Source organism: Stegodyphus dumicola, chromosome 7 (assembly GCF_044657685.1).
Source record: "Stegodyphus dumicola isolate Sdum_Otavi_A_Nest chromosome 7, ASM4465768v1".
Lineage (NCBI taxonomy): Eukaryota > Metazoa > Arthropoda > Arachnida > Araneae > Eresidae > Stegodyphus > Stegodyphus dumicola.
This window is the reverse complement of record NC_140774.1, coordinates 196,138,800-196,165,358: the sequence shown is the minus strand read 5'-3', so window position 1 is coordinate 196,165,358 and position 26,559 is coordinate 196,138,800. Positions and strand designations below refer to the sequence as shown.

Genomic DNA, 26,559 nt, shown 5'->3' with positions numbered 1-26,559 from the left:
CAACTTCTTCCTTTCAAGTGATTTTGATGTTCCTTAGGTCATTCCTTCCTGGTGTTGCAATTTTAATGGCCAGAAGTGTATTTCAAGCTACAGCTTATGTTTTAAATAAGATGCAGAATTTTATGGAAATAGTGTGATTGTTGAAAGTGGGAAAGTGAAAGGTTCCTATAAAAAAAAAAGGATCAACGGTGGCAGAGCGGGTAAAGTTGCTGAACACTTGTAATTTGGTCCGAGGTTCGAATTCAGTGAACAAGCTGGCTGCATGGCCATTTTCTTGGTTTTCCCCATGTATAATGTATCAATGAGCGAGTTTGCCCTAGAAAGTCCTTCACGAAGGCATCCCTTCTCTTAGGCAGATAACCTTAGTGTGCTTTGCCAAAATCTATCAAACCAAACCAAACCTGTAACCAGGGGGAGGGAAGAATGTTTTCAGATTTATTATGCCCAAAGGGTTCTTTTTAAAAATGTTTTTGTGTTACCTTTATTTGTTAAATATCATGTTCTTTTCACTTAAACCATAAAATTCAGTTCAACAGCAATATCGCAAAATAATTTTAAAATGAGCATATCTTTAGAATTTCCAGTGCACAGTCTCGTATGCTGGAGATTTAAAAAAAAAAAAAAAAAAAATTGTACAATTTTGCCATTGCTCGCTTTGAAATCGTTGAGTTTGTTAATCAAAAATTCATTAGAGTTGTACGAAATAGGTAATAAAACAAATTCCAAATTAGATGCTCATTCCAAACACCCATATTTGAGTGGAGGATTGCGTTATTCAAAATTTGATGGCTATAGATACCATTGTTTTACCACAGTGCGAGAAGCATACATACATTTATGCAGTTTCTTCATTATTTAATTTCTTTAAATATAATACAGTGCAGTAATATTTGGTGGCAACAGTTTGAAAGGTGAAACAGCACAAAATGCCAAAGCAAAATTAATAACCTTTCTGGGTCCTTTGTGCTTTAAAAAAAAAAAAAAAAAAAAAAAAAAAACTTGCTTTTTATTAAATAATTAAAAATCTAGCTTATAAAATGGTCTCTACAAAGCAATGTAACAATGTAAGCTTAGTAAATTTTTTTATAAGAAATAAAAGTGCCATCTACAAATTTGATGATGCATACTACTTTACCTGAAACAGAATTATTCATTCAAAGTAAAAGCTATAGAACTTTCAATACATTCAAAGTAAAACTAAAAGCTTTAATTATATGAATGAGCAGTTTTTATTTTGTAGTTGTTTGTATTGTGCCTAGAATATACACACAGAAATTTCAAATTTAAATTATTAATAGATATAAAAAGAAATATCTTACTGTCTTAAGTAAGTTTGCTTTTCGAATATCTGCTAAAATTTTGCATAATTTTAATAAAATGCTGTACCTTCTGCACTTTGTTTTATGAAACTACTAATTGCAATAATATATGTAGAATTTATGTTTTAAAAAGTAAAACCGATTAACTATGTTTCTGGGTTTTCTGTTATCAGGACTGGATTCAGAAATGTATGTATGCAGTGTCTCAAAAAGATAATCAGCCATCATAATTTCTTAATTAAGTAATGGGAGAAAAGCTTTGAAATAAAATAATAAAGCTCTGAATACATATTATCTTAGCTCTCTCTCCGTACTAAATGAATTTGAAAAAATTAAATAGTCAAGTTAAAAAATAACATTTTAGGCTGAAATGGGGGGGGGGAATAAAAAAAGATGCTAGAAAAAAATTATTCTTTAAAAAAAAAAGGGGAGGATTTAATCCTTAGAAAAACTGTTTTTCTTTATCAGAATTGCTTAAAAACTGAAAATAATTGATTAATAAAAGGTTTTTAACGGTAGACAAAAGCATTGCTTCCATACATGAATATTATCATTCACCAGTATTCTCTGGGAAGCATGTGGAAAAGAAGAACACACTTGAAAATATGATTGCTTGTATATTTTTTAACAAACATTTTGTCACTCACTTGATTATGCAAATGTTACAATTATGCATCTTTGCCAGAATCGTACCAAATTATCATATCTTTCATATATGTTTGGTCTAAGTTACTTGTAGGTTCATTTTTCTATTCTAAAGGTACAAAATTATAATTTATAAGTTCAATATTAAAAAATAATACATAATCATTAATTTATATTTCACTGATATCCAGTCTACAGAAGTAATACTTTTCGATTTGTATCACTGCACTTATTTTGTCATGTTTCTTACTTTCTCTTGTTCATTACTATAAATTCTTTGGGAAGTTCATTCTTTTTCCACATTGTTTACTGAGTTTTAATCAATAATTTAGTGCAGTAATTAGTGTTCAAAATGCAACATTCATGTTGCTATAGATTTTGAAAGAAATGTGGTCACTTCGAAAACATTAGTCTTCATTACATCAATTTCAGCTTATATTTGAAACACTGCTTGATTTTCAAATTGTTACTCATTTTTTTTAAATATAGTATTCATTGAATAATTCATTATCAGAATTATCGAAATATTATCCTGCATGATCAAAATATTTATGATCAAATATTATAGATCATTCTGAATTATGGGTGTCCGAATTAACGACTTTTGACTGTACTACTACAACTGATGTTTGCTGTGGTTACATAGTAATGTATCTTAAGAACGAGGGCTTGTTCGACAGGATTTGAAACTGTGCGGTTTTCCCTGCACAAATTCAGATATTGTTGACTAGTTGAAGTGATTTGGATGTCAAAGAGAGATGTAGATGGGGAGGAAAAAAAAAAAAAAAAAAAAAACTTGCAGTCATGTCTCATTTTTTGTATTTCTTTTCTATTCTCATTGACAAATATTTTTCATCCAAAACATATAAATGGTGCAGCAAGCCCCTGTACTTGAAGAACTATATTGATATGATATAGAATTTTGAAACGCATTTGAAATAGCAGACAGGAGCAAGTTGGCAGTAGTGAAGCAAGGACAGTGAATACAATGTGTTCAAAATGAAATCTTGTTTCAGAAAAGGTTAGGATTAATTTTGAAATGAGGCAGTTTAGAGATATTTATGATATAAGCAACTGCTAAGTTTAGGAACCAAATTAAAACACAGAACTAAGAGACCATTGCAAATTAAAATTTTGATTTATATATGTATATATATACGTCACTGAAATTTAATAAATTAAAGTTTAAATATATTTACAATTTTCCAGATTTTTTTTTTTTTTTTTTGTTTGTTTGTTTGTTTGTTTGTTGTTGTTAAAGCAAGTGTAGAGAGGATTATTTCAAAAGTTAATAGAAATTACCATTATACTTGAAGTGCTAAATTCTGTTGAAAAAATTAAGAATATCAAAAGTTTGTTAGTTTTAAGAGTTCATAAAAGCAAATTTACGGTGTGAATCGCAAGGCTTCCACAAGGATGATATGGTGATCTAGATACACTAGGACTCTAATAATCACATTCTGTTTTAAATGAACGCTTCTACTAGACTTGAATAAAAGTAGTCTTACCAAAATATTGTGTTAAAATCTTTAATGGACTTTACTATTAATAGATTTAAAAGTTTTGAACTACACACATGCACAAAAGGGGCCTAAGTTCTTGAATGTTATCTGATTTGAAGATTCAGATGTCTCATTCCTGGACAAAACTAACCTTTCAAAAATTGCCAATATTTTGTTTATTTTATATATAAACTAATTTATGGTGAAAGATTATATAAATTGCATTGAATGCAATTTCATAAAATTTAAAATGGTACTATTGTTTACAGTGACTATTGATTTCATAATATATTCCAGTTTTGTTTTTTACTTTAAAAATTTGTTTAAAATTTGTTAAGTCATTTATTTCTTTCATTTTCAGGGCTGTGAAATAGCAGATATTATTTATTATTCTCAGGAATCTTTGGAACATATTATTTCATTGCTTCCAAATGTTACCATAAATTTAGAAGAAATGTTATTTTTAAAAAAAGAAACGGCTGTAAATAAACATGAAAATATCAAAAATACAAAAAATTCTGTAGCTTTAAGAAAAATTGCTTTAAATGCCTCAGCAAAGAAAACAAGTATTTTAAATACAAGACCTAACAGCTGCATGCCTGTTGGAATTCGATACAGCAGCCGTCACTTTTCTCCTTCTGTGTGCAATGAAGAGAATTTTGAACCCGAGATTGAAAATGAAACAAAAACTAAATTTTCTGAATATAATTTATCTCTAGAATCCATGAAGATTGTTGTGCATAAACTTAGCCATGGTGATGCTGATTTGGCTAAACTAATATGTGATGTGTGGGTTCAGCAAGCTTCTAATGAAAACATAAAGTAAGATAAATTTTTGTAATATTTTTGTTGTAAACTCTTTGATGTAAAGTAAAATATATTGCTTATAATTATGATTAAATCATATATTCCATAAAAAAATATTTTGTAGATTTAGAGTTGATGGTATAATTACCTGTCCTTTAATGTTGCCATGCTCTTATTCCTCTGTTGTTGAGGGACTGATTATAAAATCAAACTTTAACTCCATGTTGGAAGGAAATTTCAACTATGTTGCAAACACCAAGACACTGGTAATTATAGTTAATTATTATTACCCACATAATTTGCACAATTTTTTCCACAAATTCTCACCACATTCAACTGCACAAAGCTGAATTTTTCTTTATTAATTATGTGTAATGTTTTTCCAAAGATGCAGGTATGATTATAAAATTTAAAATTCTGTCATCGTCCATAACGGTTGTGTATTATTGCACACGCAGTACCCTGCATTGAAGGATATTAGTTATAAACTTTCTAAAATGCATTTTGAATAAAAATAGCATTTTATAGTTTATGAAGTTTTTGTAATTTATTTCGGTTATTTTTATGATTATTAATGCTTTTTAAGTATTTTTGTTATTATCATGGCTTATTTTATAATGAATGTTAAAAATGATATGTTTATGTCTTTTAATGTGTATGTATTTGGCAGCATTCTTTATATTATTAATTTTTGCATGTATATTAAAAATAACAGAAGTAATACAAGTATCTGATGAAATATTAAATGGGAAGTTCAGGTATTTTGAAAATAAGGAAGTCTGGAATCAATTCTGAAATAAAAATAAACAAAAGGTAGTTCAGTGAATTAACATTTAATAAAAAATAAGAATTTGTAAATATTCTTTTTATATCAAGAAGACAAACTATTATATGTTTTTTGAAATATATTCAGTTTACACATTTCATACCTTCACCTTTATTATTTGTGATGTATTGTTTTAGCTAGCTCATTTATTATGCAGTATATAAGTGTATATAAGTATATACACAATCAGTCAAAGCAATAAATCACAATACTGTGTACTTAATGATAAATATTTTATTATCTTTAGCTTCATTAAATAAGTATTTAATAAACACTGCATTAACTGAAAATTTTGTATTTAAAATAATACATGTGCAAAACGTTTTAGTAGACTAAAATGATTTTAAAATTGTTTAATTGTATGCTAAAGAATACCTGCCTAAGTTATTCTTTAGCATACAATTAAACTTCAGTTATTATCAATTAATAGCTTAATAGACAATTAAAAATAAATTTTATAGTATAATATTGTCAAATTAGTTTAAAAAATGTGATTTTTTATACTTGCTTACAATTCATTTCTTTTATATATATACATTTATAACTTACTATATTTATAACATACATTTATTTCGTATATATTGTTGCATGCGTATGGGTTCGTTATGAAATGAATGCACAAGTCCGATGAAAAATGAACAAAAATTTATTATTATCACAACAAAAATGCTTAAATTTTCTCAAATTATCATGCAGTATTACAATATCTCACAGTAGTTATCTTTTAACTACTCAAATGTCCAATAGAACATAATTCAAAACAGCTAAAGAACGCTAATCCACCACAATCAACAAGAGCAGTTTTCTAAACAACAACAAACTAAGCAACTACCACGAACTGAGATGTTTTCCTCCTTTTATAAGATTTTAAAATCACGCGCTAGAATTTTCTAGTACTTTCTTAAAATCAAAAAGAGATATTTATTTATTTAATGCACGCGCTCTTGTATTTTCAGTTTTCCGGCTTAGCTTTCTTTTAATATTCATCACGCACTGCACTGCGCGAGAAATAAAACCATTTAATTTATAATTGAACTAACATTAGCTTTTTAAATACCAAATTCGTAACACTGCCCCCTTCCCAAGGACTGCACGTCCCGGGCGGTACAATCCCTGGACAGGAAGCTAAACTTACAACTGTGGCATAAATGCATATGAGGCATAAACATTACATTACAATATCAAACAACATGAACAATAAATGCAATAAATAAAACAAATCAAATGCTATCAAATACAAATCAAATACTAAATGAAAATCAAATACAAAATACACATTTAGAAACAAAAAGGACCATGTCTTATACTATTTACAATTATTTACATTACACACTATGGCCGTAGTAATGAGCTAACCTTGTCTTAATGAACGACTTTAGGTTTAGAGTTCGAAGACTTACGGATCCGAACCACGACATCATTCAGCCTGTTTAAGACTGTGTGGTAACCATCCCAAGGTGATTGTAATTCAGGCCTGATCCCTTTTCGTCGAATCGGGTTCCACAACCACACCTTGTCTCCTTTATTGAATCTATGTCCAGTAGCTCTTGTGTTGTATCTGTTCTTCAATTTCTCCGTCGCCAAGTTTATTTGCTTTCGTGCGGAACAGTGCATCACTTCAAAACAGGCCTTGACATCTTGGATGTGTTCCTCAGGCGATGAAGGTGCATCCGTACGGCAATGAAACAGGAGGTCACAAGGCAGACGAAGGTCTCGACCAAAGAGCGTCTGGGATGGAGAATAGCTGGTAGTCTGGTGTTTCTTTTCGACCCTAGCATGATTTCGGCAGTTTCTCGAGCTGGTTCTTTCGGACAAAGCGTCGGCATTTCCAGGTGAGGATCCCTTCTTAGGATGGATAGTCATGTCTTCAAATCCTGAAAGCAGTTTGTTGTTTTTCAAGTCTAAGGAAAAATTGTATTTCCTTAAAAAGTCCAATCCGAGTATGCATGGATCTGTGATATCCGCCACATAAGCCTTGTGATGGTAGGCGGCACTTCCAAACGTGATGCTTACGTTTAACTTCCCAGTTATGTCGATTTTATCACCAGACGCAGTCTGAAGGGTAACACAGGATGGCATCCAAATAAGTTTATCTTTAAACTGTTCAGCTAAATCTTTCCTAATGATGGTAACATTAGCTCCTGTGTCAATGATCATATTGCAAGGAACTTCATCAATATTCCCATTAATGGACAGTCCGTTACTGTTGCCACTCACTGTATAAATTTTAAGTGCTTTAAAACAAGGTTTTTCATTATCTGGCAACCTCCGTTCCTCGATATGATCACTAATTTGTTTACTGCATCGTTGCTGGGAAATGGTCTGATTTTCCGTACCTCAGGGTGTTCTGCAGTTTCTTCGTATGTGGCCTTCAACTCTGCAGTTCCAGCACTTTAGAACTAGTTTCTTTTCACTTCTGTTCCATCTCAAGCCACTGACTTGTCTGTTAAAATCATCTGCTTTATATTCCGTACCCTGGGGTGTTCTGCAATTCCGTCTTAGGTGACCTTCACTACCACATCTCCAATACCTTAGAGCTACTTTCTTCTCGCTCCTACTCCGTATCAAAGTGTCAACTTGTCTGGCTAAATCATCTAAACGAGCCATCAATTGATCCACTTGCTCGTGGACTCGCACAGCTCTAACTGGGTAGCGATCTCTATGAGTTGCTTGCTGGGCTGCCTCGAACTTCATGGTGTTCAACAGAGCGCTTTTTATGTCCTTTACATCTGCCATTCGAAGGGCTTTCTGTATTTCAGGATCCCGGATGCCATCGACGAAATATTGCAGCGACAGGATTTCCCTCGTTTCTCTCGGGCACTCCGTAAAGGCGAGGTGGGACAGCCTTTCAACATCCGTGGCGAGTTCCTGGAGTGATTCGGTGAGCTTGTGTTGACGAGATTTTAATTGAAGCCTGCTGTAGTCTTTTAAACATTTCTCACCAAAGCGCAGCTCCAATGCGCCGGATAGAGCTTCGAAGTCAAGTCTTTGGTTTTCGGGAAGCGTCTGCAGGATATCCGCTGCGTCTGCTCTCAGAGAAGCGGTAGACTTGCCAGGAGGTCTTCCCATCATAAGTGGATAGCTACAGAAAGGGACAAGGAGGCATAGGTAAAAATTTAAAACCATCACTATTGTTCCCTGCCGTCGCTACGAATTTCTTTAAATCATCAACTTCTTTGGTGACCGCAGGTACTCTATCATTAATTTGTTGTTCCACGGCAGAAACTCTCTCTTCTATTTCTTCTTTTACCGAAGAAACCTTTTCCTCAATGTTTCCAAAGAAAGCTAATCCGCGAATTCGCTACAATCAACAAGAGCAGTTTTCTAAACAACAAACTAAGCAACTACTACGAACTGAGATGTTTTCCTCTTTTTATAAGATTTTAAAATCACGCGCTAGAATTTTCTAGTACTTTCTCGAAATCAAAAAGAGATATTTATTTATTGAATGCACGCGCTTTTGTATTTTCAATTTTCCGGCTTAGCTTTCTTTTAATATTCATCACGCGCTGCACTGCGCGAGAAATAAAACCATTTAATTTATAATTGAACTAACATTAGCTTTTTAAATAATAAATTCGTAGCAATACTTATATACACTTATATTTCTTATACAGTACAAAGTCCGTAATCTGGACGTCCACCCTGGGCTTACATTTCAGCAAGAGAATGCCCGCCCCCACACTGCACATGTTTCTACTGCTTGCCGAACATTGCCTTGGCCAGCAAGTTCGCCGGATCTCTCTCCTATTGAGCACGTTTGGAGCAGTATGGGCAGGGCCGTCTAACCAGCTCGGGATGTTGACGATCTAACGCGCCAGTTGGATAGTATTTAGCACAATATCCCTCAGGAGGACATCCACAACTTCTATCAATCGATGCCAAGCCGAATAACTGCTTGCATAAGGGCCAGAGGTGGACAAACGCGTTACTGACTTTTTCACTTTGTGAAGCTCTATCACTTCAATAAATCATCCAATATTTCTCAAACTGTAATCAGTTGTTTTGCCGTACGTGTACATCACTTCTACTGATTTTCGTCCCATTCAAATAACTCCTTGATGCATCTTCTTTTTTTGTCTAAGAGTGTATTTCTGATGCAATTAATAGTGATGCAAGAAGAGGAAGTAGAAATTTATCATTAAGATACAAAATTGTCTCTTATTAATCATATCAATTGTATAAATGTTAATTGTTTTTATTTCAAAATAAGTACTGACTGCTTTTAAATGATTCATTTTGCTATGCTGATAAGGATCAATTTTTGTAACATGTAAATTAAATGAAAGATCTTATGTCTCGGTAATCAGTTTGCAGCAAGTCCAGATTTTATCAGAATAAAAAACATTTTACCACTTACAACCATAATGTTGGATTTCAATTATTAAAAAAATATAATTAATACACATTGTGAAAATATAGTTTATAAGAATAACAAAAATGCTTCATTTTCAATGGATCACATTAATGCAATACTTCATATTCATTTTGAATAAATCACCTTCATTAAAAAATTCAATGAATGGTAATCAAATGACTGTTAATATATAGTTTATCATAATTTTGTAAGGATCAAAATACATTTTTAAAGTACTCTATCTTCTCTTAGTACTAGGTACCCAAATTTAAAATTTCACAGAAATAAATTCATATTATTTTTAAAATTTGCATTTAAAAATTTTATTTAAATGATTATTTTTATTTATTTATTTATTTATTTTTTGAGGAAACAGCAAAAAGATTATATCATGGTGGAAGTGTATTAGTCAACAACCATTTAAATAACATAGTAAAGTACTTTGGTTAACTAAATTACCCAAATATAACTTTTTATAAACTATTTTTTAATTAATACTATAATTATAACTTCAGATTAATTACTTGATTATAATTCATTCTTTTAAGAAAATTTTGAAATTCATTGCTCAAATATCCTATTTCGTGTCATTTTTCATACTAAAATTGGTTTAAAATATTCGAATAAACATACAAATGTTTAATCAATTATTAATGTCATTTGATTATAATTTATAGGAAATATTCCTAAAAATAATCCCATATGCAAATGTTATTTATTATTCATGAGAAAATGTTATTTTTTTAATAGATTATCAAAGCAAGTATTGTTTTTGAATATACTCACTTAGGATTTTCACCGAAAGTATCAGTAATATCTAAAAAGAGATCTGACTCATTGGTATCAGAGAAAGAAAAATGGGTAAAGAAATGTTCTGATAAATTGTCTGAGGTATGTAATAATTTTTATTTCCTACCACAAGAAAGGTTTTTGTGATATTACTTTTATCACATCAATGGCAGTTAAATGTAATTTTTGTACTTCATAAAACTAAATTTACGTAGAATAATTTTGAAAAAAGAATAATTTGTAATTAATATTTGAATTGAGGGTAATATTTCTTGTAATACAAAATTAATTATTCCATTATAATATAAAATATTAAATAAAAAAATTTTCTTAATTAAGTTAAAATTAAACCTGACACAAGTGAGTTCTGCCTTTTGAACCAGAAAACATATTTCTTGATTACTCTCATTAAATACAGTCGAAGGCTGAATTTACTAAGAGTATCAAGAAATAAGGGCTCTGTTATAACAAAGCCCTGGATACAAAGAATGAACCTTTTGGTCTCATTTAGTTTCTATACATGTAATGTTATTTTATATTGTTATAGTGAAATTCTAAGAATATGAAAATCAAATATAATGTGTAGATGTCTTCGATTGAAACTTTTTGTAGTTTTTTATATTTTTTCTAGAATTTGTGAAAGCTTAAAAAAATTACTAATCAGTAAAATCATTCACATTTAGAATATTAGAATCCGCATTTCACCTGTAAAGGAAAACATCTTTACATTATTTTTCTTTTACTTTATACCCACTATGTTTTAAATAAAGGTTGTGTAAGACAGGTGTGACATCTGGGTAGGAGAATGAGGATGCAGTAAGCATACCTTAGGACACTGTATGGTGTACCTGACCACTGAATCAAATGAACATTTTTAATGGTTTCTCTGATTCCACTCAAAACTTTTTAATGGAGCTGGGAAATAAAACTCTATTCAATACTGGGATTTTTAAAATTTTGGCTACTCAGGAGAAGAGAAAGTAGTCGATCTTAAGCATTTCCAATTTTTCAGTTGATTCTTCTCTTAAGTTTTGATCTTTATTGGTTTATTTTGTTTGAGTATAAATGATGTACAAGTTCCATTCTTCCAATGAGGGTTTTGCATTTTTTGAGTCTTTTGAAAGAAATGATATATTCTTTATGAAGGTTATTTAATCTTTGTGTTGCAACCATACATACTTGAGGGAAATGATTGTGTTGAACTGAACGTTGGAGGAGACACATAGATGATAAAATTCACAACACCCTGCACTGTGCTTCTACATCAGTATTTCATGTACATAATGAGATGTACACATTAAGCCTCTCCATTGAAGATAGGGTAAATATTATTTGCAAAATACAAAATGGATGCAACCAAATCAATATCCATCATAAATATAATTTATCCAAATTTACAATTGGTACCATATAAAAAGATCAAAAATGGATAATTTCTGTTCATGGTAAAAGTGGAGTTTAAGAATGTTGAAAAAGTATTTCATCATTCAGGGAAGGTAGAATCTGTCAGGATCTGGACAAATACTTCTGGTAAAGACCAATGAGTTATAAAAGAACAAACAATAACTTTAATGGTAATTGTACATAATTTAGTAATTGGAATAAAATCTTAATATGATTTTTTTTTTTAAATTGAGATTTATTATTCCTATCTCTTGCTAGATACAACAATGCTAATAATTTTTTAGTCCAAAGGGGCAATTTGCCCAGGACTATTGATTTTGCGTCGATTCACGATAAGCGTTGTTTCACTTTTCAAATTGTTGTCACCAAATATTATCACCCTGTATAATATTTAAAGAAATTAAATAATGAAGAATTTGCATCAATGTATGTATGTTTCTCGCATTGTGGTAAAACAACGGTACCTAGAACCATCAAAACTTGAATAACATAATCTTCCATAGAATATAGGCATGTGGAAGCCCTACTTTGAAATTGAAATTTGTTTTATTGTCGATTTCATGTTTTGTAAAATTTTAATGCAGTTTTTATTAAAAACTGAATGATTTCAAAGCAAGCAGTGACAAGAGTGTACGGAGGAAGAAAAAAATATTTTTATCTTCAGCACACGAGACTCTTTATCGGAAATTCTAAAGATATGCTCATTTTAAAATTATTTTGTGATATTGCTGTTTTATGGTTTAAGTGTGAAGAACATGATACAGTACAAAGTCCGTAATCCGGACTCGTCGGGACTTCTGCGATTCTGGATTAGGGTTTTTTCCGGATTATAGATCATCAGTTTAAATCTGGTAAGATGGTATGAAGAAATTATACAATTAAAAATATGAAATCGTAATTTATGAAATAAAGAGCAATTCTGATCTAAAGGGTATCAAAATTTACAAAATAAAGCTTAATATTTATTTGTTTACTTTATTGAACATTTCTTTCAATGTAAATTGTTTAAGTTGCTTCGTTTTTTGGGCTAATACTTTCTCTTTAATTCTATAAACAAACATAATTTCTTGTTCAGTTACAAAGTTCCACTGTTCAAGTCCTGTAATTGCTGTGTTGAGAATACCGACTAACTTGTCAATCGAAATGTTTTCGTTTTCAGTAACCTCTCTGTCACTTTCTTCACTATCGGAAGCGACGCATGCATATCGGAAGCGCACATTAAATGCGCATGTGTAAAGCATACAAAAAAAAAAAAAAAAAGTTTATGCCTTTGAGGTCCGGGTTACAATATTTCTACTGTATTTAATAAATAAAGGTAACACACAAAATGTTAGCAAAATGCCCCTTTGGATGTAATTTAAAATTTGAAACCTTTCAGATTTTTTTTATTAGTTTTTTCTTTATTCAAGAATCTATATAATTTTTTATGAAATACTGCTCAGATTACAGAAATTTTTAAATTTTGCAATAGCATACAGCAGCTCTTGTGGACATGGGTAGTCTCCCCGATTCTCATATTATGTCACAACCAACATTAAATTTTAAACAGTGTTTCACAGTAGTTGTAGGCAAACTTGCATTATCATTCTGCACTAGTTTATTTTCTTTTGTGAGTAAAACTAATTGCCCTCTGATTCTATTTTTAAATGTCACAACTGTGCTGCCTTGTGTTCCATGCATATCAAACTATATCTTAGTAATTGTAATATATTTGTTAGTTATGTGTTTAATTCCAGTTATGAGAAAATTTACATGAGCACCAGGATAACAGGTTGTGATCTAAGCCTAGATACCTAACTGAAATATACCCCACAGTTGAAAAGTTGTGTACATCACACTCTTCGTATATATCTAAATCCTGGTCACAGATATTTACCCTTATGCTGCTGCAGCAATCTGTAAATGGAAACAATTTAGTAGCATCTTATATACATATTGATCTGCATACTTTCTATAAAAGACTATAAAAAATAAAAAATTTAATATTGTATCAGATAAGTTAATTACTCTGTGTCATTTACAGCAGGGTTTCTTAAACTTTTTTCAGTCGCGATCCCCTTTTATCATTGAGGTTTTTTCGCAACCCCCCAGGACCCCATAACATTTACAAAAATTTTGTGGGGCCCCATAAGTATTGCACAAATCAGATGCGTGAGTGAAACTGTTAATTTTTTCACTTGTATTATAATATACCATAGTCAAAAGTCGTTGATGCGGACTCGTCGGGACTTCGGCGATTCCGGATTATCGATATTTCCGGATTTTAAATCTGGTAAGATGGCATGCAGAAATTGTAAAATTAAAAATATGGAACTGGAATTTATGAAATAAAGAACAATTATGATCTAAACGGTATCAAAATTTACAAAAAAAAAAAAGCTTAATATTTTATTTGTCTACTTTATTAAACATTTCTTTCAATGTAAGTTGTTTAAGTTGCTTCGTTTTATGTGATAATACTTTCTCTTTAATTCTATAAACAAACACAATTTCTTGTTCAGTTACAAAGTTCTGCTGTTCAAGTCCTAAAATTGCTGTGTCGAAGATACCGACTAATTTGTCAATCGAAATTTTTTCGTTTTCAATAACCTCTGTGTCACTTTCTCACTATCTGAAGCGAATTATAATGACGAGGAAATTTGATTTACATATCAAAGATGGAGTACATCGAGAGGAAATACTACATTTAGTAAGGAATTATAAGCCAAATAAAATAAAAACATCTGCCCTGAAGATAAGGATAGTGCTGACAGATCAACTTCCAATTCATTGCACGCCGCGGCGTTCCCCCCTTCCCCCTGCCGCAGAGCAGCGTGAAATTGATAAACAGATTTCGGAATGGTTAGAGAAACAAAGAATATGCTTTTATCCATTTTTTGCTGCAATTCCACTTTTTTTTTAATGGTCTTCGAAACATACTTTCGCTTTGTAGATCCTTTACATATTAGTAAATATATATCGGAAATTCCATTTGACATAATCGAAAGTTCATGCTTACTTTTAAAAAATTGATCTAACAGTCTGCAAAAAATAATAAGCCGGATCCAATTCGAAGATTAAGGAACAACGCAATCTGCAAAATTAACTGAATTAGATAATTTTAGCTTAGCTTATACCGTCCGTTATACATTAAACGCGCATGCATAAATGTATTACGTGCATGCGAACACGCATATTTGCAGCCGTGACGCATGCGCAGAAAGTTTGTAGCATTGAGGTCTGGATTATAGATCATTCCGGATTATGGGTGTCCGAATTAATGACTTTTGACTGTATTGCAGTTTTAGGCCATTAACTTTAATTTCTAATTTTAAGACATAGAGCAATGTCAAAATTTTAAATAAGTAACAGACGAAATGGCAGCATCACATGCAAAGCAAGGAAAATGAACGTTTATATTATAAAAAGAATGAATCGAAACTTTTTTTTTTCCTCTTTGTCTGTATTGTCTTGTGTTTGTTTATTTTCAGATACACTGTGTAAAAATATTTGGTAATTGTAAAATTATTATAATAAGTTAAAGAAATATCAAAACTGCTAAAATTTTGGTGACCTCCTGCTGGTTAAGGTTTACCAGCCCACACTTTAAAAAACCCTGATTTACAGCATAAAATTAGGTCACAATTATCCCAATGTGTCAGAGCTGATATTGCAACTTAGCAGAAGACATAAATGATGTAAAAATTCACAACAGAATTTAATTTGTTCACATGGATATTAAAGTATATCATTTGGATATTTTACATGATAATTTTGCTGTGCTTTATCTTGCAATTAAAAAAATTATGTAAATCTTTTCAACATAAATGGATTTTGTTTACAACTGATATATATATATATATATGTTCTGTTTCGTATTAATTATATTCTCTCATTGTTTAGTTACAAGTAAATGTATTATTGGTAAAAGGTGAAGTTGATTCTGCAATATCAAGCATGTGTTCTACTAATAACATTCTCCTTTTATCTGAGATACCCTGGAAAGCATTAAAAGCACTGTGTAAAGCAACAGATACTTATCCTTGTACTTACTTGCTTGATTGTGATAAAGTAAATATGTCTTTTTACTATTTTATATAGATTTTATATAGTGCTGCTCTTAATTAGTCTAACAGCTTTAGAATAAACCCTGAATTTATTCAGTCTATAAAATAAACCCTTCATGTACAAAGATTGATAGTTAGAAAGACAAGCTTTTTTTTTTTTAATTGTACAAAATAGAAATATATATTTTGTATTTACTTCTATATTTCCACTCTTTTCATACTATAATTTTACCACTGGAAAACAGGGAGGGGGGAAAATATGCACTGCATACTATTTCTGGAGAGACAGCTTAACATAATACATCAAGAAGCACACATAAAGATGTGTCAATATTATTATATTATGAATTTAAAAGGACTTATTAGTTTCAGTAATATTTTTTTATTTACATGAATTTTGTACATAATTTATTTACTTTTTCTTTTTCTTTTCTTTTTTTTTTTTTTTTTTTTTTACTTATACAATTAAATACGTTCTCATTCGCAGATGTATTTTACATTTTTTTGTTACCATGAGTCAGAAGTTTCTAAACCATATAGTGAAAAAACTAGGGGGAGTACATAAGGAGGAGAAATACTCTAATAAATGCAGTATTTATTAATTTTTTTCATAATTCTCCTGCCTATAGGCATGAGCATATATATAATGATTAGCTGTATAGCTATTATTAACTGTATAGAACTTAATTTCCTGATAACTCTGTAAATGCTAAATGAACTAATTCTGTAATTGTTGAACTGATTGGTCAGTTTGTAAAACATTCATAATAAATGCTTATTTTGCATATTAGATGTAACAAAAAGTAATTCTGATATTTTTGGACTTATTTAAAATTTAAGGATTTTTTTTAAACTATAATATATTAGTCCTGAAGGGGGGGAACTAGTTAGCTAACATATAATTCTTATTTCAGTGAGCAGTTTTTCATTATTCACATTATTACTTCATATTTCTGATCTTAATTCTTACTTGAATATTATATCTTATTTTTATTTTGCAGAAAAGTATTACTGAAAATATTATAGTGAAGAAGTGGAGTTTAGATCATCAAATTTGTGAGAAGTACTGCCATATTAGCGTAACACACAAACAAAATGTAAGAATTTCTTTTTTTATAGGGATGAGGGGGCTGATTAAACAGTATTTTTTAAATTCAAAGAAGAATGCATTTGGTATGTTGCCCTTTAAAATGAACTTGTTTTAAAAATAATAATAATAATTCTGTAAACGTCTTTTATTAATTGCAATAATTTTTCTAATATTCCTAAAATTTTCAGTAGGTAAAGTATATTTATTATGTAATTTGAAAGATTAGTCGACCTTGTTGAACATTAAATTACAACAGTCTCAGAACTACTGGATATTGCTATAAAGCTAGAAAATGAGTAAAGATATTATGCTTGAAGCAATAGTAACATTTTCTGTGCTTGGCAACATGATAATTGCGTTATAGTGTAAGATCATGACATAAAAAAATAAAATTTTAGAAAATATCTGTTGTAGATGTTTCTGGTGTGAAGATTTGGCTCTTACTTATTGAACTTAAATATAGTTTTGAACTTAAATATAGTTTGAACTTAAATATAGTATAGTGATTAAATATAGTTTTTTTTTAATTTTCAATGGCTTGGAAACAGCAATTTGAAATTTTGGAAAATTGTACTGCATTACCAAATAATGGATTTTGTATAATTTTTATTTGCTTATCTGCAGCCTTTTTGAGCTAAATTTTGTCATTATATATATTTAGATCAGCAGATTCATGTGTAATTTTTTAGAAACATTGACAGTTCAAGATTGAAAGAATATGCTTGTGAGTAGGCAAATGTCAATATAAATAAAGCATATGTAAGATAATTGCTGAAAGAGTTGTCTTTGGCTTTCAAAGAAGCTTGCTAGTAAGATCTGTTTGAAGATTGGTTCTCTCTCCACTGGCAATCACCAACAAACTGAGGGAGAAAGTATAAATGAAACTAAAGTAAATTTTCCACCCAATTCATTCTCTCTTCTAATGTTTGCCAAAGACTAAATCTTATCAAATGCTGAGTATGAAAAATTCTGTTGTTTTTATTAGCAACCTACATTTTCTAATTTTTGAATGAGGAGCAATATTGTTTTAAAGAAAGTTTAAAAGTGTAAAGAAATAGAATATGTAAGCCATTCAAGTGATGCAGCTTGCCTTGATGATTCTCAAAGGGCAATGCTACCTACGCAGCATTCTATCAGCTATCCCATTCTGCATCTTCATGATCATAATAAGTCAATATATCTAAAAACAAGAGGAGGAAATTTAATACCACGTCAGCTGTGAATAAAAAGTACGGATGTACATTTTCTATTGAAATCCATTTATGTACAGAATAGGGTCAACTATGTAAAAGCAAACTTTTAAATTTTTAATTTTCACTTGATTACATTTATGAAATCAGACACCAGAAAACAATGAAGATTCATTAAATAACATGAGTAGAGGCCACAGAGTATATAACTATTGGTTAATCTAGAAAGTTCTGCAATTTTCTTTATCTCTTAATTCTTATGTTACTACTGCTAATGAAAGATCTTGATTTGACCTCATTAAAAAACTGGGTAAATTGGACTCTTACTTGTATTGTATTGTAACATTGTTTTTGTTTTAATGCAGTGTTTAAAATATAGAATAAAAAATTCATTTTTGTCATATATTATCTTTTATTTCAAAAAATATCAAAACAACCACTCGGATAGCTTGTAAAATTTGCACAGTATATGCTTTAAGTGCTGCTTCTGATGACACATTTCAAAGGTAGTTTGTGAGCTTTAGCATGGAATTTCAGCCTTGTAACAGGGCGGCAGGTAATGCTTCTGACTCCATGGAAATGATTAGTACATTTGTAAGGTTGCATAATACTTACTTCATTTGGAACTGAAATATATATTTATTACAATTACGAAAAGCTCTTTAAAATATATATATAATTCATGGATAGCTTAGAAAGTTACTGACGTGAAGTATGGTTCTCGTGACGTGAGGAACCTGCTAACAAGGGTCTCTCTATCGAGAGTTCAAGAGCTTTCTTTTAAGTTAGAGAAAATCTACAGACTGAATTAGCCATGCCTCCTTAATTTTTCGGTAGTATTTTACATCCTCTGATTCATTATATATGGAACAATATGAGAGGAAAACCAAGGTCAGTGATTTGTCAGCCCTCTTGAAATCGAGAGGGTTTGATAGCAGACTCAGTGCAGAACACTAAAATTTCTTCACACTAGTCATGAAGTTATGTCTCTTGCACTGTCAAGTGGAACAAATTATTGCATCTGCAATGTGTCCTCTGGTCTGGCAGACTATAAAAGCTTGGAAACGGTGACATGCCGAGACCGCACACACAATTTTCTCATCTGTGTGTGTGGTCCACCGTAGCCTCAAAGATGGTAGCCATTCTAGAAACCTTCCTTTGAAAAAGATTTTAAAAAGAATTTGTTGAAAATTCATATTGTTCCCTTTCAGGAACAATAGAAATTTATATAAACATAAGTCAGAACATAAATATTCTGAAGAGCACAATATGTATTCATATGAAGAAGTTTGAGTATTTAAGCTGCTATCAAGTGTGGATACTCCATATTTAGACAGAGCAAAACACTGATCACTGGAGATGAGGTCATTGAACTATATAATAATGTTACAAGAAAAAGATTATGGCATAAGTAAAATGTCTTATAGTCAGCTCCAGAAGGGAGGCTTTATCCCCAGAAAATGATGCTTTTGTATGGTGAGGTTATAAAAAAATAATTTATTATAAATTGTTACCACCTATTAGATTATCAGTTGAGACAAATGCTGTTTGGAGATGGCTGTTCTAAAAGCAAAAATCTATATGAATCGTTCAGAACTGACCATTTAGGGTAATGTTTCATCATAACAATGCTCATTTCAATGAATCTTCAACAGACTTATTAAGGATAGCTGGGGTTATTCATCTGACTTATTAGATTATAGATATTACATCTGCTTTATTAGATTTTGATCGCTTCAGAATTCTTTGGAAGCTTTCAAACAACATCTTGGTAACTTCTTTACAAGTAAAGCTAAAGATATTTTTTTTTTTTTTTTTGAGACGAGAATTTTGCAGTAACCATATTACTTCATAAAAATTTTCTGGATGACTTGAAACTGAAAAAAGGACCCCACAGAAGAGCATTCCTTTAACTAACATCCCTGCTTGGATAGGTCTTTAGTCAGGGTGCCAACTGAAATTGCACTAATTATTGTACGCATTTAAAAAAAAAAAAGTAAGTTGGTAAAAAATTTGAAATTTAAAATTTCTGCAATATCTTCCTCCCTAAACTCAATTATATTTTATTGTTGCATTGTTTAATTACAGAATCATTAACAATGAGTATAAAAAGTCTTAACTATTATGATTGATTTATCATTTTCAAGCATGAAGCTTCATATTGATAACTAACCAAGATTTCTTAGATCAGTTGAGTTCTTTCAAAATCCAACTTCTAGATTTTCCTCAATAGTCTTTGTTCTTCCATCTACTTGACCAAACAACAAAAAACATCAGAAATTTAATAGTCCTGAGTCTTATAGAGTAAGCTGCTAACCAGAAGCAGTTCAAGTTGTCTGCATGAGATTTTTGTAATGTATAAGTTTCTAACTTCAGTTTCCCATAGAAAGTCATCTTCCCTATAATCAAATCCTATAGTAGTACATGGGCATTAAAGGCTTCATCGAATATTGATTTTGTAACAGTAAGATTGAATGTAACATAAGTTAATAGATTATTCATAATAACAGTTTCCATTCAGAAGTCAAACAACAAAAAATCAGCGTTATATTTTCAAAATTTTCACAGGACTAGTTTCGATGGTTTTACTGAACCACCATCCTCAGCTGCAAAACTTCAAATGAACAGGATAGAAAATAATGATTAGACAAGATAAGAAAGCCCGGACAAAAATAAGCAAGTGGCGCCATCTGTTGGTGAAACCAGAATTGAAACATTATTTCTTTAAAGGCCGAAAGCAAAGACGGATTAGAATTAGGATCGTCAACTAGAACAGAAAGATTTTTTTTAATGTGAAATGCCTCTAGAAAATCCAGTTCTCCAATGGAAGATGTTTTTTGAATAATTTTGGCAGCAGAAAAATTGAAAGTGTGATTTTTGAATCAACAATGTTGAGCAACAGAAGACTTCTGTGTTTCCTTTTTTCTAACATATGCCTCATGTTCCTTGACGTGAAATTTTAAGGCTCTCTTAGTTTGGCCAATGTAAATTAAACCACACTGGCAAGGAATCCTATAAATACCCCGGGAATTCATATCCGGAATGGGGTCCTTGAGTATGACACTCAGAATTTTATTGATGGGAGAATAAACAACCCAAAAGTTAAATTTCTGCAAAATATGTGCAACTTTATAGCTAATTGATGGAAAGAAGGGAATGACAACAGAATTTGTATAATCTCCTAAAACAAGAGTGTGTCTTTTAGTGTGTTGAGATGAGAATTTTTTAACTACTTGATTAATAATGTTGGGTGAAAAGCCCCTGTCAATAGCTATTGCTTTTAAATAATTTAGTTCTTCATCAAGGGCTAGTTTGGAGGAGCAAACTTGAAGAGCACGGACAACATAGGAATAAAATGAAGCTAACTTTTGTTTAGTCGGATGACATGATTTAAAGTGTGGTGGAAGGCAAACCGATAAAGGCTTATGGTAAACCGTAGTACTGAAGTTGGATGTGTTACGTGTGACCAAAATGTCGAGAATCGGAAGAGAATTGCAAGTCTCTAGTTCAAAAGTGAAATGAATAGCAGGATCAATAGAATTCATTGTTGAAAGAACTTTATTTAAATCATCATTATTACCTTCAAACAGGGTAAAAGTATCGTCTACGTAGCGGAACCATACCGGGAAGTTTAAAGTTTCAAACAATTTTGATTCATAATAATGCTTGTAGATATCAGCCAGGATCGGACTGGGGGGACTTCCTATGGCTAATCCCTCAGTTTGCTTGTAATATTTATTTTGGAAAACAAAATGTGTTTGTTTCAAACAGAGTTGAGTGAGAGAAATTAGCTCATCAATTTTGATGCAAATGAAATTCGCGAAGTCTGGTTTCTAGACATCTTAATGCACGTTCCACTGGAACATTAGTGAATAATGATTTTACATCAAAAGAAACCATGAGTAAATTTCTAAGAGAAATTTTTTTTAACCTTTTTTACAAATTCGATTGAATTTTTTATGGTGTAAATGTTATTGTCTAATAGAGTTGAAACGCAGAAGTCTTCTGTTGCTCAACATTGTTGGTCCGAAAATCACACTTTCAATTTTTCTGCTGCCAAAATTATTCAAAAAACATCTTCCATTGGAGAACTGGATTTTCTAGAGGCATTTCACATTCAAAAAAATCTTTCTGTTCTAGTTAACGATCCTAATTCCAATCCGTCTTCGCCTTCGGCCTTTAAAGAAATTATGTTTTAATTCTGGTTTCACCAACAGATGGCACCACTTGCTTATTCTTGTCCAGGCTTTCTTATCTTATCATTATTTCCTATCTTGTTCATTTGCGGTTTTGCAGCTGAGGATGGTGGTTCGGTAAAACCATCGAAACTAGTCCTGTGAAAATTTTGAAAATATAACGCTGATTTTTTGTTGTTTGACTTCTGAATTAGTATTTGTTCGGCGTGTTATTGTGTCTTAACAGTTTCCATATCAGAAAGGCAAAGTGATAAGCAAATAGCATCATAAATATATTTTAGTAACCTTTATCATTTAAATAGGAATAATTCTTAAATAATACTTTTCATATTTCATAGTTTTCCTAGGCATTGCTTTTAGAATAGATGCACAGCAAGCAGTAAGTAACTCAAAATGCCAGCTGTATGAGTTATTGCCAACTTAAGCTAGATAAGTTCTTTTATCTTTGACAGTTTAGTTATGCATTACTTGTCCATGTCACAAAATAATTTAAAAGTAATGAATATGATTTTTAGAATATTATGAATACAAAGAGTAATTAATTTTACAAAATGCTTCTAATGTTATTATAATGTTATTCTACTATAGAATTATGTTGTTTAAATGTCAGTTTCATTGTAATTATATCCTGGATTTTTAGTCAGTACATAATAACAAAAATTTTGTTAATGTCATATAATATTCTTCTAATATAGATTTTTTTTTCTTTTTAAATATCAAACTCTATGAAATCATATCTTGGTTTTTTAACCAATCCATAAAAATATTTTCAAAACGTGTATTTTTTACTTATAGGCAAATCTTTATACTTTGGTTTTGTGTCATCCAAATCCTGCTATTCTGTACAGCTTAGAACATCAATTATGGCATTTGGTGTACAGGTTACAGCATGCAACAGAAGAAAACAAAGTACTTCCAGGAGGAGGGAAAACTGAAGAATGGTGCTATGTTTCTTTGCAAAAACTAGTTTTGGGTGCTGAAAGTAAATATGTGTACATTTCTTTAATTTTTTATTAAAACTGTTTCAATGAAATTAATTAGCTTTAAACTTAATTTTTTTTTTAAGTATTGCCCTTTCTTTCCAGATTCAAATCGTGTAATCCTAGCTCTTGCTAATGGCTTTCAAAACTTTCAGAAAATGTTAATGGATAAAACGTTCACTTATGACTCTGAAGGACTTGATGACATTTCATCTAAAGTACAAGCATGGAAATCAGCTCTAGCACTAGCACACATTATGCTTCAGTGCGATTCCATTTTAATAAATGGCCATGAAGATACAAAAGAATTAAATGTAAATAATTTTATTGGTTTTTTATAGTGCATTAAGTAAATAATTAAATTATTTTTTTTATTTCTGTGTATTTACGAAGGTATTCTCTTTTACACTTTTAAACAGTATTTAAATGCAGGGTTAGACTAAAAGAATAGAATTCTTGATTAAATTCTTACAAATAAAGTATTTTGTAAGCATTTAATACCCTTTTATAGAGAGAAAATTTTCAAATTTAAAACCTTCTTTGATTATGCTTTTGACATCAGCATCATATGAGCATTCTTATCATCAGTTAAGCAGTATGGCTGTGAATCAGATAGAAAAAACTTCTGAGTGCTTTAATATGCAAAATCAGATATTGTTCTGTTATACGGTTTTAAAACATGGTAGGAAGAAAATATGCCTCAGCATTGGAGTCCGAAACATGCCTCAAGAGTCCAAAACATGGCTCTGGCATGTTGGCTGAAGCCATGTTTAAGCATGGAGAAGCCCAGATTTAACACCCTGTGATCACTTCTTACAGGAATATGTCAAAGGCCAAGATTTTGTTCTGCCCCTTTCTACATGTTCAGACCATGGAGGTAAGAAAGGAAGGAGTGGCCAGCGCAGCACTAAGACTGCTCCAAAGCTTCAATCTCCAGATGGGAGGTTTTTTATTTACTTTTGGAAACTCCCTTGACAGTGCTTCGATAATATTTTGATACATGACGGTTTCATACAAATCGAAAAACAAGACATTTCCGCATAATAAAACATTCATTGTGTGATGGATAATAGCAATTTGTATAGTTAAGTGACATTTACACAAAAATCACAGCTTGATTTTTTTCGATAACTAACAACAGCAATTTTGATTATGAATTTGTTTTATAAAATTCAAAGCTGTTAAACTACAAAAATATAGATTTTAGCAAAAGTGTTATACTTAAAGAAAGAAAAATACCTTTACGGTACCTTTAAAATTTTATACATCTTTCGATATCCTTGATAGATATCCTACTTTTATTTTATGTTCCAAACGCCAAAATGTTTTAAATAATTTTTTTTTTTTTGTCATCCACATATTATTCTGACATGTACTTTTTAAAAATTTTTAGAGGAGACGCTTTATAGTTGCTCATTTTAAACTTATCATTTTACTTTTATATAATTTAAAAATAATCACTTTGGGTTTACACGTTTTACTTATTTGGGTGAAGTAAAAAATTAAATTACAACCAAATGCTGCAATTTTCCTCAAGATTAATAAATTATACACACATATATGCCAGTAAGTTAACTTTTCCTTGATGTGGATAGTTATTATTATTATATTATCAGAGAATTATTAAACTGTGTAAAATCGCCTAAAAGAGGTATTGAGTGCTCTGCCAAAATATATTTACTAGAAAATTTGAATTTGATGATGACTGTATCCTAAAACGTGTTTGAAAGTCAAGTGTTTGAAACTTGTTGGCTAAATGTAAATATAAAATTATGCATGTTAAAATATTTGTAATTAGGCACATAGGTCAGGTTAAGTTTTTATTAAATAGAGTAAGGTATGCAAAGGCTATCTGCGTAAAGGGAGAGATGCCATTGAGGAGAAATTTCGAAGAAAAACTGACCTTTGATGGGTATTAAAAATAATTTATGTAATTTTCATTCAAATTATATTTATACATATTTCTTATGTAAAACTTTTTGGGTATATGCTAAGTTTTTGTAAATTACTTTACTCGAAAAATATAGTGAATGCACAGAAATTAAAGATTTGCACATGCCGAAAATGAAAAATATGAAATATGTATGGGTATTTATGCATCTGCTTGAAAAAAGCATGTATCTGCCTTTAATAAAATACATAAATATGTATTAAATTATTTATAAATGTATTTGAAATGAAGTATTTATTCATTCATAAACACCTGTGAAAGTTACTGTGAAGAAATCAAATTATTAAATGTATCTACATTCATAATGATTATACATATTATCAAAATGTATAATAACATCAACATTGAATTGTAAGCATAAATTGAAATCCTGTTGACAAATACGTCATAAAACTATTTAAGCAAGAATTGTTCGTACTGGAAAGCAATCTGTTAAAAAGTATTGTAAAGCTAATTCTGTGAGGTGTATACTTAAGAAAGTAATAAGAGTTTTAGACTGTGTATTGTTGAAATTAAGGCTAACAAAATCTGATAAGTATAATTAAAAGGATTATTCCCCTTATATTTTATAATAACTCAGTTAAATGGTTTAAATCATATTTAAAAAATGTTCTTTTATTCCCTTTCAGAAATATTCAGTGAAAGTTAAGAACCATTTAACGTTAAGTACTATACACTATTAAAATAAAAGGTACTCTAATTTGAAATGGACCAAATAGAACATTAATTATAAATTGACTTAGATTTTTCGATTTAAAAGATGCCTCAGAAGCTAAAAAATCATGTCATGTTTGAGAACGTATTTTAGGAAAAAGCTCTATAAATAGAAAAGAAATAATGCGTTATTTTAATATTAATAATATAATAAACTTTGATCATAATTTTTATAATCCTTAATCGAATAAAATCGAATTACGTTAGAAAAAATTTTTAAAAATTTTCTAATGTAATTAAGGAAAAGTTGTGAAAATATTTCATTCAAATTAAACCATTCTGAGCAAACTGTTCTGTGAAAAGTATAGCATTTAATTCAGTTCAAAATGGAATGTTGTTTAAAAATGTATTCTTTTCATATACTTAGGACTCTGAAATATTGTAGAAAAAGAAAATATATGCCTTTATATGTATATTTATGACGTAATTATAAAATATTTACATCCAGTTATGTCAAAACCCATTGAACTTAATGGTAAATGATCCAATGTTTTGGTCACCACGAAGGGATAGCCAGTGCTTCAAGGCAGTGTATGGGGAAAACCAGTTAGAGCCACTCCATCTTACTTCCTACCTCCATGGTTCAAACAATCTTAAATAACACTGCAGTTGTTGACATTGATTGTGTTATGTGTATGGGAAAAGACTAATCCTGTCGCACATAAAATATTGGGTCATCAGTCAAGTTCTGTGGTTTTTCAAATCAGAGTGTGTTCTCTTCTCGTTTTGCTGATAAAGAGTGA

General features: G+C 30.5%; 1 protein-coding gene across 4 annotated transcripts in view; it reads left to right on the top strand.

The window, feature by feature from the left end:
* Positions 1 to 26,559, top strand: part of LOC118189601 (chaperonin-containing T-complex member BBS12-like) — an 85,755-nt gene that overhangs the window by 34,432 nt on the left and 24,764 nt on the right. For 3 of the 4 annotated variants that reach the window (XR_015042306.1, XM_085821198.1, XM_085821196.1), the window contains 7 exons: positions 3,828 to 4,288; positions 4,398 to 4,539; positions 10,207 to 10,347; positions 15,532 to 15,699; positions 16,697 to 16,792; positions 22,967 to 23,153; positions 23,257 to 23,465. Coding sequence is in view for 3 of the 4 variants with exons in the window: in XM_085821198.1 (XP_085677324.1) it covers positions 3,828 to 4,288; positions 4,398 to 4,539; positions 10,207 to 10,347; positions 15,532 to 15,699; positions 16,697 to 16,792; positions 22,967 to 23,153; positions 23,257 to 23,465 (1,404 nt within the window). In the remaining variant the exon portion in view is untranslated. Of the gene's footprint in view, positions 1 to 3,827; positions 4,289 to 4,397; positions 4,540 to 10,206; positions 10,348 to 15,531; positions 15,700 to 16,696; positions 16,793 to 22,966; positions 23,154 to 23,237; positions 23,536 to 26,559 lie in introns of those variants that run through there. The other variant, XM_085821197.1, reaches the window with a different exon arrangement.